Source organism: Pristis pectinata, chromosome X (genome assembly GCF_009764475.1).
Source record: "Pristis pectinata isolate sPriPec2 chromosome X, sPriPec2.1.pri, whole genome shotgun sequence".
Classification (NCBI taxonomy): domain Eukaryota; kingdom Metazoa; phylum Chordata; class Chondrichthyes; order Rhinopristiformes; family Pristidae; genus Pristis; species Pristis pectinata.
The window spans coordinates 12,120,762-12,134,286 of NC_067450.1; the positions used below are offsets into that span (position 1 = coordinate 12,120,762).

The window sequence follows — 13,525 nt, forward strand, 5'->3', positions numbered from 1 at the left end:
AAATCCTGGGTGCAGTCAGTAAAAGCACAAGGAATCAGGGTGCTAATTCCCCATGTCTTCTTCCAGAGAGAGTAAGGTTTTACATTGGGAAGAGTGGCCTTCGCAAGACCAGAAAAGCATGAAAGGAATATTGACAGTGCAAGGTTTATTGCTGAGATAAACTGGGGTCCAGAAACGTTCCCCTCTTCTTCCCCTGAACATCTTCCCCATCTGTTCCTGAGCATTTATCATTGCGACACAGAGAGAGGGAGTTAATGTACTAGTGTGATAGAATCCGTTACAGAGAAGTGTGGAGAGATGGGAAATGCTCTGAGAGCTGGCGTAGACTCGATGGGCTGAATGGGTTCCTTCTATGTGGTAAGAAAATATGAGAAGAACATGTTTAACTGCATTTTATTAAAAACTGCTCTCTAATTTGCTACTTGGGTATTAATCCAGCAGCAGATAATCAGTTACCGAGAGATAAAAGGTTTTAATTAATTTTCTGTTTCAAAAGTAGTATATTTTTTCCTTTGCCTCAAAGCAGTTAGGGGAATTGAACACAGTTTTACTGCCCTTGAGACCATTTCAGTCAGAGCTGGAGGCACTAAATTTAGAACCGCACGTATGCCTCGTACTGATTCCCTCATCCTAGCCTGGAGCTACATGTTGAATTGGGGGCCCAAAGCTACTGCCTTTAAATGTCTCAGTTTTGGATTAAACGAGGGCCTGTTGGTTGTTATTAAACATTGTGTTTCACTCCAATTGTCTATTCCAGTTCTCAACAATACTTTACCAGCCTGAACCTAGTTCAAGGAGTCTCTGTTTACTGCCAGGTTCACCATACTTTCAGAGATAGTTTCACCTCTTCTTTTCCCTGTTCCCCATATAGTCTGGTACCATCTTCTCCCTACCCTCAGTTAATGGTGATGCCCTCCCTCTTAAATCACAGCTCTCTCCTCTTCAGCAAAAAATCTGACTCCTTCCATCCCTTCACCCTGACTCTGGTGGGACAAATGGGGTGTAAATGGCAGCACTGATGAGGGTGGGGCTAATTTGAATCTACTCCAGCCATGGGAAACCGATGGGATTGCCCTATGCAACTGCAGTCAGCGAAGAGTAAAATTAGGCAGCATTCCACCCAATTCAGAAAGAAGTTGGGGTGAAATCAGACTCTGACAAGAGATCACCAATTCCTGGCTGCAACAGTTCTCCAGATCAGCTGGTGAATGTTTTGTGAGGTAGGGCTGCAATCTTTGTACAATGACCACACACTCGCGCGCGTGCGCGTGCACACACACACACACACACACACACACACACACACACACACACACACACACACACACACACACATTCAAATTTTCCATCAGAGCCACTCGGTTGCAAGTATTCATCCACCTTTCCTCTCCTTAAGCCAAGGTAAAGGTGAGGCCATTGTACGGACAGTTACAACTGCTCAGACTGAGATAGGCTTTACACTCTACAAAGTACGCCTGTTCTAGAAGAAAAAGCAACAATCTCAATCAAAGATGGAAAAGTTAGCACATGGGTTCAAAGAAAAAGACCCAAACAAGAATGTTCCCTCAGTACATTTATGAAAGAAAGAACTTGCATTTCCATAGCGCCTTTCAGTACATCAGGACATCCAAAGTGCTTCACAGCCAATGGAGTATATTTTGAAGAGCAGTCACTGTTTCATTATAGGAAACATGGCAGCCATTTTGCGCATAGCAAGCTCCCAAAAAAAGCAACATGACAACCAATAATCACTTACTTCAGTGATATTAATTGAGGGTAAATATTGGGCAAGACCCTGGCGAGAACTTCACCGCTCTCCTTTGAAATAATGCCCCACAAGCAGAGACCTCTGAAAGACAGCATCTCCAACAATGCAGCACTTTAGGACATCTGTAATTCTGGAGTCAGCCTTGAACCCACAGACTCATCACTGGGAGAGTTAGCACCAGGCAAGGTAGATATATAGGGGAACTCAATCTTCATCTTTTCAACAGTTAAAATGTAACTTAGAAAAGGAATCGTTCTCAGAAGATTGAAGAGAAATTGCTCAGAAATTGAGAGCTGCCCGTCGAGGTGTTGCATGGAAACCTCAGGAGCGCACAAGTCCGAAGATGCCACGTCACAGAAGAGCCTCGGAAAAGGTGTGTATCCCAGCCTCCCCGTGCGCTGGAGCGCCAGAGGCACGGAAGACTCAGCAGGAAGGTTATACACTGTGCAACTCGCAGTAAGTCCCTAGTTTTCCTTTTTATTATCCATCGAGATTAAGCCGTGTAAGGCACCAAAACAAGGCTCCAGGAGATCCAGTTTCTAAGCAATAAATTCAAATGGCTTCGGATTTAGTGATATGGAAAATGTCGCTTGTATTAAGGATGTGGCATCAGTATTGAGGTCAGAAGTTGACAGGAGGCTTCAAAGCTCATTTGGGTCAACATGATGATCAGGCCGGGGTCACCATATCCTGTTGTGGGTGCAGGTCGGACAATTGTGCTGCTCACACCTGTCCTGTTATAGGTGGGCAGTCTGCCTTCAGGATGGGTTCTGAAAACTGACTCCTGCATTTGAGCCAAGATCCCACCTCCGACCCACACCCCTATCCCATCACCCAAACCAGACAAGGTAGTGAGGTGGGGCCCCTCCCTTCCTCATCTGCTGGAGCTAGGTCCTGGAACTTCCTCCCCAACAGCACCGTGGGAGCACCTTCACCAGAAGGACCACAGTGGTTCCAGAAGGCGGCTCACCCCCACCTTCTCAAGGGGCAGTTAGGGATGGCAGTAAGTGCTGGGATATCCAGTGATGCACGGACCTCAATAAAGGATAAGAAAAATTTATTTTGTAATTGTCCAGTAACTTCTTCTCACCTTTTAGGCCGTTTCCCAAACAAACCCTCCCACAGCAAGACAGCCAGCGCCTCTTTCCCAAGGCACCAATGCTCAAAACAAGAGGGCATGGCTTTAAAGTCATGGGTGGGAAGTTCAAGGGAGATATCAGAGGAAGGTTTTTCACCTAGAGAGTGGTTGGGGTGTGGAATGCGCTGCCTGGGGTGGTGGTGGAGGCAGGTACGTTGGTCAAATTCAAGGGATTGCTAGATAAGCATATGGAGGAATTTAAAATAGTGGGAGGAAGGGGTTAGATAGTCTTAGGCAAGGTTTAAGGGTCGGCACAACATTGTGGGCCAAAGGGCCTGTATTGTGCTGTACTGTCCTATGGTTCTATAGTTCTAAGTCAACTCACTCCCAGTCCTCTGTGAATGCTTTCGACCAAGAGAGCTTAGATCAGTATTCCTCTCAGGATGCAGAAAGGCCTGTTCAAACAAGCCATTTATTTTTTTATTTTATTTATTTTTTGAGATCCAGGCAAGACCAACATTTATTGCCCATTCCTAACTGCCCCTGAGAAGGTGGGGGTGAGCTACCTTATCGAACCGCTGCAGTCCTTTTGGTGAAGCTGCTCCTATGGCGCACCACAGTGGCGCAGCGGGTAGAGCCGCTGCCTCACAGCTCCAGAGACCCGGGTTCGATCCCGACCTCCGGCGCTGTCTATGTGGAGTTTGCACGTTCTCCACGGCCGCGTGGGTTTCCTCCGACATCCCAAGGACGTGCGGATTGATGGGTTACTTACCCCTAGTGTAGGTGGGTGTGGAAGAATCAGAGGAGAGGGATGTTAATGACTTGCAGAGAATGTGTTAAAGGGAATGAGTACAAGTCCTCGGATAAGTGTGGGGTGTTGCACTTTGGGAAGACAAATCAGGACAGGACTTTCACAGTGAGCAGTAGGGCACCGGGGAGTGATGTAGAACAGAGGGACCTCGGAGTACAGGTGCATAGTTCCCTGAAAGTGGCATCACAGGTAGACAGGGTGGTGAAGAAGGCGTTTGGCACACTGGCCTTCATCAGTCAGGGCACTGAGTGTAGAAGTCGGGATGTTATATTGCAGTTGGTGAGGCCGCACTTGGAATATTGTGTTCAGTTTTGGTCACCTTGCTGTAGGAAAGATGCCATTAAGCTGGAAAGAGTGCAGAAGAGGATGTTGCCGGGACTCGAGGGACTGGGTTATAGGGAGAGGTTGGGCAAGCTGGGATTTTATTCCTTGGAGTGTAAGACACTGAGGGGTGATCTTACAGAGGTGTATAAAGTCATGAGGGGCATCGATAAGGTGAATGCACTCAGTCTTTTCCCAGGGCTGGGGAATCAAGAACTAGAGGTCATAGGTTTAAGGTGAGAGGGGAGAGATTTGATAGCACCCTGAGGGGCAACTTCTTCACCCAGAGAGTGGTCCGTATATGGAACGAGCTGCCAGAAGGAGTGGTTGAAGCAGGTACATTAACAACATTTAAAAGGTACTTGGGCAGGTACACAGATAGGAAAGGTTTAGAAGGTTATGGGCCAAATAGGACTAGCTTAGATGGGGCATCTTGGTCGGCATGGACGAGTTGGGCCGAAGGGCCTGTTTCCTTGCTGCGTGACTCTATGACTCATGACTCTAAGTGAGGGAATGGGGCTCATGGGAATGTTCTCAGAGCCGGCATAGACGACTGGCTGAATGGCCTCCTTCTACGTTGTGAGGAAATATAAAATAATATCCGTGATATTGGCGAGGGAGCTCCAGGATTGGAACCCAGAGACCAGGACTGGCAATATATTTCCCAGTCGGGACGGTATTCAACTTTGGAAGAGAACCTGCAAGTGGTGGTGCTCCCCTGCACCTGCTGTCTTTGTCCTTACTGGTAGAGGTCATGGGTTTGGGAGGTGCTGTTGCAGTAGCCTGGGATTAGCCTGGGTGAGTAACTGCAATGTATTTTGTAGGTGGTACACACTGCAGTCACTGTGTGCCTGTGGTGGAGGGACGGAGTGTTTAGAGGGGTGGGTGGGGTGCCGATCAAGTGGGCCGCTTTGTCCTGGATGGTGTCGAGCTTCTTGAGAGTTGTTAGAGCCACACTCACCCAGGGAAGTGGGGAGTGTCCTGTCACACTCCTGGCCTTGTAGATGGTGGAAAGGCCTTGAGGTGTCAGGAGGTGAGTCACTCACCACAGGATCCCCACCCTCTGACCTGTTCTTGTCGCCACATTACCGATGTGGCTGGTCTACGGTGGAGTTTCTGGTCAATGGTGACTTCTGGGATGTTGATGGTGGGGGACTCAGCAATGGGAATGTCACGGAGTATGTGGTCAGAAGGAATAAAGGAAATGAAAGAATAATAACTTACATACCTGCAATGTTTAAATAACCTTTCTGTTCTAGCACCAACCCCTGGTCCAGTGTCACAAAATTAGACACCGAGTGAAGTCACACATGTGGAGTTCTCCAAAGTGCTCATGAGGTGAGTGCCAGCAGGACGCAAAGGAAACCTTTCCAGCCTCATGCCGACCTCTGCACAAAGGTCTTTGACCTGAAATATTATCCGTGTTTCTCTCTCCACAGATGCCGCCTGACCTGCTGAGTATTTCCAGCATTTTCTGTTTTTATCTCAGATTTACAACAACGGCAGTATTTTGACTTTGGATGGAGTGAAGCTTCCTCTACTGTGGTTCAACTGTGGGTGCCATGCAGTGTGCTCAGTGCGAGTGTCTGGAGCACCCTGAGTGCCACCTGAGAGAGGAGAGTCCTTGTGGACTGTGTGATATCGCTGACGGCTTCCACCTTCCATCGGGGTTTTGATCACAGAATGTTATTTCTGACAGACCTAAGAAAATTTGCATCCTAAGAGTTGGAGCTGGATTTGGATTCAGGTCTCAGATGTTAAAGGAAAAATCTCCTGCACACCCACTCTGTAACCGTCTGAGAAACAATATACCTCCTAATGGACCAGGTCCCCAAGCCTGGCTTTGCATAATCAAACAGAAGCCCCACTATGAATCAAATAGCTTGCACACAACACAGTGTTGGCTACTGCATTGGTCATGTCTGACTGGTAATGGAGAGTTCTTACTTTTTGTGCCATTCATAGATCTGGTGAATGTTCCCGAAAACTATTTTGTCTTTGCCTTTCATATCCTCGGGCACTCCTTTTTCATTCATTGTTGCAATATATCCCTAGAAAAGAAAAGAGCATCTTTAGTAGCATGCAGAGGTTGGCTGGACTTGTATGGGGAAGGATTTGAGAGGTAATACAATCATGGTCAGTTACTAATCTGCATTTTAGGTCAAAGTAATGATGGCCGTTCTATTGACCCTAGCAGACGGCAAACCCCTTAGACCAACCAAAGTGCAAAGTGAATTCAGAAGCAATTGTCTAAATTGTCACAGGTGGATAGGGTAGTTAAGAAAGCTTATGGGATGTTAGCTTTCATAAATCGTGGGATCGAGTTTAAGAGCCGCGAAGTAATGATGCAGCTTTACAAAACTCTGGTTAGACCACACTTAAGAGTACTGTGTCCAGTTCTGGTCGCCTCATTATAGGAAGGATGTGGAAGCATTGGAAGGGGTGCAGAGGAGATTTACCAGGATGCTGCCTGGTTTAGAGAGTATGGATTATGAGGAGACACTAAGGGAGCTAGGCCTTTACTCATTGGAGAGAAGGAGGATGAGGGGAGACATGATAGAGGTGTACAAAATATTAAGAGGAATAGATAGAGTGGACAGCCAGCGCCTCTTTCCCAGGGCACCAATGCTCAATACAAGAAGGCATGGCTTTAAGGTAATGGGTGGGAAGTTCAAGGGAGATTTCAGAGGGAGGTTTTTCACCCGGAGAGTGGTTGGTGCATGGGATGCGCTGCCTGGGGTGGTGGTGGAGGCTGGTACGTTGGGCAAGTTCAAGAGATTGTTAGATAAGCATATGGAGGAATTTAAAATAGAGGGATATGTGGGAGGAAGGGGTTAGATAGTCTTAGGAGTGGTTTGAAGGTCGGCACAACATGGTGGGCCGAAGGGCCTGTATTGTGCTGTATTGTTCTATGGTTCTATGGTCTAAGGAATCACAGAGCTGTTATACAGTAAACTAGTGCCCAAATATTACAGACAGGCAGATACTGAATACTGAAGGTCAGTTTACTAACCTGAGGTGGGTAGTTTGCAAGAGTATAGCCCAAACACTATGGGGAAGAAACTCAGCTTTGCTCAGGTGCTACAGTAATAGCAGGGCTGACCCTGAGCTTCCAGTTGCCTGTCACTCCCACTCTCCTGGTCTGTGGCCTCCTGCACTGTTACACCGAGACCCAATTCAACCCTGAGGAACAGCACCTCACCTTCTGTCTGGGCACGTTGCAGTCTTCCGGACTCAACAAGGAATTCTCCAATTTCAGGTATGGTCGCAACCCGAAATGTCAACTGTCCACTTCCCTCCATAGATGCTGCCTGACCTGCTGAGTTCCTCCAGCACTTTGTGTGTTGGATTTGATATCTCTGTCTGTATCAGTCTTCTACCTGGGATATTAGCTCAGCTAGTTGTATTTTCTCTCTGGGGGTGGAGGATGTGCCCAGTCTGACCTGTCGGGCATGTCTTCCTACTCTATATTTTGCAACTTCTACATTCCTTTGTCTATGTTCTCACTCTCTAACTGCTCCCATTCACTCACTGACCAGACAACCTTGTTCACAGCTTATCCCCATGGTCACCCTGGTTTTACCCTCTCAGAGATATCCCACCCTCCCTGCAGTTTTACAAGCTTCTTCTGTCTCCCTCCCTGTTCTGACCTGAAATGTTAACTCTGTTTCTCTTCCCACAGCTGCAGCCTGGCCTGATGAGTGTGTCCAGCATTTTCTGCCTTTGCTATGGTAATTGTCTCTCCTTGTACCTCCTGCAGTATTCAATACCACTTGAGGCAATGGACTCAAATAGCACAAGCAGAATACAAAGGATGTTTGATGCTGAAGCCCCCCATTAGCACCAACCAAGGTGAAATTTATACTCAGTTCACTGACACTTTTATTGTCTCTGCCAGCAGGTGCCACCGCACTGAGCAGCTTTCTGAGGCTTTTGCCAATTGTCGAGCAGTTCTGGTGCGAGTAAGGGAACTGATTGGAGGCGGCCTTAAAGCAGAGGTAAGTGATTGTAACTCAGACCAGATCGTGAGAGGTGGAGAGGTAGGAGTGGTGTAGAGAGTCTGGGCACTCAGTGAAAGCACTCTTGATACAGTCGCTGTCACTAAAGAGGTAGTGCTGAGCAAACCAGTGGGCCTAAAGGTAGACAAGTCCCCTGGTTCTGATGGGATGCATCCCAGGGTACTGAACGAAATGGCGGAAGTTATAGTAGAGGCGTTTGTGATAATTTACCAAAATTCTCTGGACTCTGGGCAGGTCCTGGCGGATTGGAAGACAATGAATGTCACGCCACTGTTTAAAAAAGGATGTAGGCAAAAAGCAGGTAACTACTAATCTTAACATCTGGAGTCGGGAAAATGCTAGAAGCTATCATTAAGGAAGATATAGCGAGACATCTGGATAAAAGTGGTTCCATCAGGCAGACACAGCATGGATTCAGGAAGGGCAGGTCCTGTTTGACAAACTTACTGGAGTTCTTTGAGGATATAATGAGCTCAGTGGATAGAGGGGAACAGGTGGATGTTGTATACTTGGACTTCCAGAAGGCATTTGATAAGGTGCTGCTTAAAAGACTTCTCCATAAGATAAGGATGCATGGAGCTGGGGGTAATGTAATGGTGTGGATAGAGGATTGGGTAACCAATAGAAGGCAGAGAGTTGGGATAAGTGGGTGTTCCTCTGGTTGGCAATCAGTGGTGAGTGGGGTGCCGCAGGGTCCGGTGCTAGGCCCGCAAATGTTCACGATATACATTAACGATTTGGAAGAGGGGACCGAGTGCAGCGTATCTCAGTTTGCTGATGACACTAAATTGAGTAGAAAAGCAAATTGTGCAGAAGATGCGGAGAGTCTGCAGAGAGATATGGATAGGTTCAGTGAGTGGGCAAGGGTCTGGCAGATGGAGTACAATGTTAGTAAATGGGAGGTCATCCACTTTGGAAGGAAAAATAGAAGATTAGATTATTATTCAAATTGTGAAAGATTGCAGCATGCTGTTGTGCAGAGGGACTTGGGAGCGCTTGTGTATGAATCGCAAAAGGTTGGTTTGCAGGTGCAACAGGTTATCAAGAAGGCAAATGGAAGGTTGGCCTTCATTGCTGGAGGGATTGAATTTAAGAGCAGGGAGGTTATGCTGCAACTGTACAGGGGACTGGTGAGGCTGCACCTGGAGCACTGCGTGCAGTTCTGGTCTTCTTACTTGAGGAAAGATATACTGGCTTTGGAGGTGGTGCAGAGGAGGTTCACCAGGTTGATTCCGGAGATGAGGGGGTTAGCCTGTGAGGAGAGATTGAGTTGCCTGGGACTATACTCACTGGAATTCAGAAGAATGAGAGGGGATCTTATAGAAACACATAAAATTATGAAAGGGATAGATAAGACAGAGGCAGGAAGGTTGTTTCCACTGGTAGGTGAGACTAGAACTAGGGGACATAACCTCAAGATTTGGGTGAATAGATTTAGGACGGAGATGAGGAGAAACTGCCTTTCCCAGAGAGTAGTGAATCTGTGGAATTCTCTGCCCAGGGAAGCAGTAGAGGCTACCCCATTAAATATATTTAAGACACAGTTAGATAGATTTTTGCAGGAGTTATGGAACAGGATTTATGGGGAAAAGGCAGGTAGGTGGATGTGAGTCCACGGCCAGATCAGCCATGATCTTATTGAATGGCGGAGCAGGCTCGACGGGCCAGATGGCCTCCTCCTGCTCCTATTTCTTACGTTCTTATGTAACTGTGGCAGCTTGAATAATGAAGCTGGAAATACCGACTTACAGGAATGAAAATTGGTAATTGATAATTGGTGTATTATTGTCATGGGTACTGAGATACAGTGAAAGGTTTGTCTGCCATCCATACAGCTCATTCCATACATAAGTACATCAAGGCAGTAAAAAGGGAACAAAACAGAATGCAGAATATAGTGTCACAGCTACAGAGAAAGTGCAGTGCAGGCAGACAATAAGGTGCAAGGCGATAATGAGGTAGGTCGAGAGATCAAGAGTTCATCTCTATTGTATAGGAGGTCTGCCCAAGAGTCTCAATCAATAACGGTACTGAAAACATAATCAAGACTACACAAACGTCTCAGTATGAGCGTGCATCAAACCTTTGTGAGAACTCGGATTTACATTGTGCCTTTACACTGGTAAAATGTCCCAAGACAGCGAACAATGCTACAGTTACGCAAACAACCTGAAAGGCTTAAGAAACTGATGACATTAAAATTAGAAAGGTATATAAATACACAGTGAACTGTACCTCCACTATAAAACCCAGGTCGGCCACATATAATTTTTCTGTTTCTACAAGTTCTTGAAGTACGTACCTGTGTTGAAAGAACAAAGTTATTAGTAACAGGGGGGATTAAAGGAGCTTGCTGTTACAACCATCTCCATTCTACAATATTCCGGATGCCAACACTTCAGGTTTGCCCTGGAATCTCCAGCAATTAATCTCCAGGACATTGCTCAGAGCAAACCGGAAGAAAAGTTATTGGATGTTAAAAACAATTGTGCTTGTTTAATGTTGTTGCACACTTCTGTTTCTACATTGTAAAATACCGGGGATATAAGAAAAGGCCTGGAAGTCAAGAACCTTTCAATTGCACGTGAAGATTTTTCAGTGGGCTGTTGGAAGGCGGAACACCAAGAAGACGGACACGTTGGGCAACCAATCAGATGACAATTGGAGGCAGGAGGTCATATAATGAATTGGATTGAACTGCCAAGGCTATGAAGCAAATGGTGAATCTTCCTGCAAGATAGAAGATTTGGTGAAAAAGATAAAAGACCTCTTGGCCACCCATGTGTAACTGCACTGCATTACTGAACCATCCAGACCAGGAAGGTGCCAAGTTTGATCCCTGGTCTGTGAGGAATTAGCTAACCTCAGCTGATGGCCCAGAGGTGATGTTGCAACTTGGGTCACAGCAAGGATAGAGGCCATTCACCCTAAGCTAGATTCTGAGCCAGTTGCCACTGGAAGCAGTTTCTCCTATCTACTCCATCAGAAGGACCAAGGGTATGATCTCTCTTTGTAGCTTAGAAGCATTTTGTTTTAAGATACCAGGTAAACTTCCTTTAACATTCCTCAGAACTTGAAATTATCATTACTAGGGCCAAAAGTGTTAAATTATGAGGGCACCTTGTGTAGACTAGATGACTACTCCCCTATTGAAGATACAGGTCCAATTTATTTAAGGTGTTTAGGATTTGATAGGCAGATTGAGAGAAACTATTTCCTTAAATGTAGGAGTCCAGAACAAGAGGCAACACCTTAAAATTCAAACCAGGCCATTTAAGGTGGGATTGGGAAGCACATTCCTTGACAACGGGGAGTCAAAACCTGGAATGCCCTCCCCAACATGTTAAGGTTGGGGCTGAAATAAAGACGTGAGGCAGAATGGTGCAGGTAACACCGAGATCATCCATTATCTGAATGACTCACGAACAGGTTCGAGGGGCTGATTGGCCTCACCTTCTAATGTTCCTGACTGCAAAATGTTGAGTTAATGCCTGCAGCTACTAAGGTAAATAGCTCCGTTGCACAGTTGTAATCCAAAACCTGGAAGCCTCTGTTAGCATGATCAGCATTCAATATTCAAAAAGTAAATTGAATAGATGTGCATGGAATAAAAATAATAATTGGTAATGTCAACTCTTTGTTACTGATTATTTTTTAGATGAGTACTGTTGGTGAGCATTTCAATTTCAAATCATTCATTACAAGAATTTAAATTATAATTTAGCATTTTTATACGTGGGAAATATTTAACCTTAAACCATGAAATTACCTACCACATCACTGAACATAATTTAAATAATGCTTCAATGAATCTCTGAATTAAACACAATCAAGAAAAGTAAAATACTGAAGGTTCAAACAGAGGCCAATGCATCTCTGTCAAAGTAAATTAAACATCCTGTGGAGGCACAGGATAGAGCAAGTCGCTAAAGAAACTGAACAAAAGGTTTGTTGCTCATTATCCTGGGCCCACCATGGAGGAAATTACAAAGCAATGTGAAGGTGTAAGGTGTCACAATCTCCAAGGCATCACATTGCACCTTCGAGGCAATGAAGTAGTTTCGAGGAGTTGCAACTGTAATAATATAGGAAACATGGAGCCAATTTACCCAAAGCAAGTTCCAATAAGATAATGACCAGACCATCTATTTTCTTTTGCTGGTTGAGGGAGTCCTCTAGTCTGTTTAACACTGTATGCAGAACATAAAACACAGAACAGTACAGCCCAGGAACAGGCCCTTCGGCCCACCATGTCTGTGCCGAACATGATGCCAAATTAAACTAAATCTCTTCTGCCTGCACAAGATCCACATCCCTCCATTCTCTGCATATTCATGTGTTTATCTAACAGCCTCTTAAACATCACTGTCGTATCTGTATTTACTACCACCCCTGGCAGCCTGTTCCAGGCACCCACCACTCTCTGTGTAAAAAACTTGCCCCGCACATCTCCTTTAAACTCCCCCCCCCCCCACCTTAAATGCATGTCCTCTAGCATTTGACATTTCCACCCTGGGAAAAAAATTCTGACTGTCCACCCTATCTATGCCTCTCATAAGCTTCTATCGGGTCTCCCTCAGCCTCCGACGCTCCAGAGAAAACAACTCAAGTTTGTCCAACGTCTCTTTATAGTACATGCTCTCTAATCCAGGCAGCATCCTGGTGAACCTCTTCTGCACCCTCTCCAAAGCCTCCACATCCTTCCTATAATGGTGTGACCAGAACTGCACACAATACTGTAAGTTTGCACACAATACTCCAAGTAAAATTACTGGAGAAAATCCTAAGGGATAGGATTCTGCACTTCTACCCTGAGAAAAAGATTCTGTCTACCCTATCTGTGCCTCTCATCATTTTATAAAATTGTAATGAAAGGGTATAGGATTTTGTACAGACATCTGTGAGAGTAAATAAGATCTCTTGAATATTTCACTTGAAACGGAATACCTCCAAGAGTGAACTTCTTCCCAGCATTTCCTGAGCTCAAGTCTTTGGGGTGGATCTCAGAGACAAGAGTCACAGAGGACACCCTCAGACCTGCCTATATATAAGGGCAAGAATCTACCTCCATGAAAATGTAAGTCAGCAAGAGCTCAGTTATAAGGGTGGTCTAAGTTTTGAGCTCACCCCATGGCATAATACAGAAACCTGTCAACATAGTGGGTGAGCTCGGGCTTTTCTCTTTGGAGAGAAGGGGGATGAGAGGTGATTTGATAGAGGTGTAGAAGATGATAAGAGGCATAGATCGAGTGGACAGTCAGAGACTTTTTACCAGGGTGACAATGGCTAACATGAGGGGACATAATTTTAAGGTGATTGGAGGAAGATATAAGGGGGATGTCAGAGGTAAGTTTTTTCACACAGAGTGCGGTGGGTGCGTGGGACGCACTACCTGCAGAGGTTGTGAGGGCAGATACATTAGGGGCATTTAAGAGACTCTTGGATAGCCACATGGATGATAGAGAAATGGGGGGGCTATGTGGGAGGGAAGGGTTAGATAGATCTCAGAGCAGGATAAAATGTCGGCA

The 13,525-nt window shown here is 45.7% G+C and overlaps 1 protein-coding gene across 3 annotated transcripts in view; it reads right to left on the minus strand.

The window, feature by feature from the left end:
* LOC127567001 (rho guanine nucleotide exchange factor 25-like) overlaps positions 1 to 13,525 on the minus strand; it is a 156,260-nt gene that overhangs the window by 34,830 nt on the left and 107,905 nt on the right. For all 3 annotated transcript variants that reach the window (XM_052009608.1, XM_052009607.1, XM_052009606.1), the window contains 2 exons: positions 10,233 to 10,299; positions 5,926 to 6,029 (listed from right to left, as the gene is read on the minus strand). In XM_052009608.1, coding sequence (XP_051865568.1) covers positions 5,926 to 6,029; positions 10,233 to 10,299 — 171 coding nt within the window. The remainder of the gene's footprint in view (positions 1 to 5,925; positions 6,030 to 10,232; positions 10,300 to 13,525) is intronic.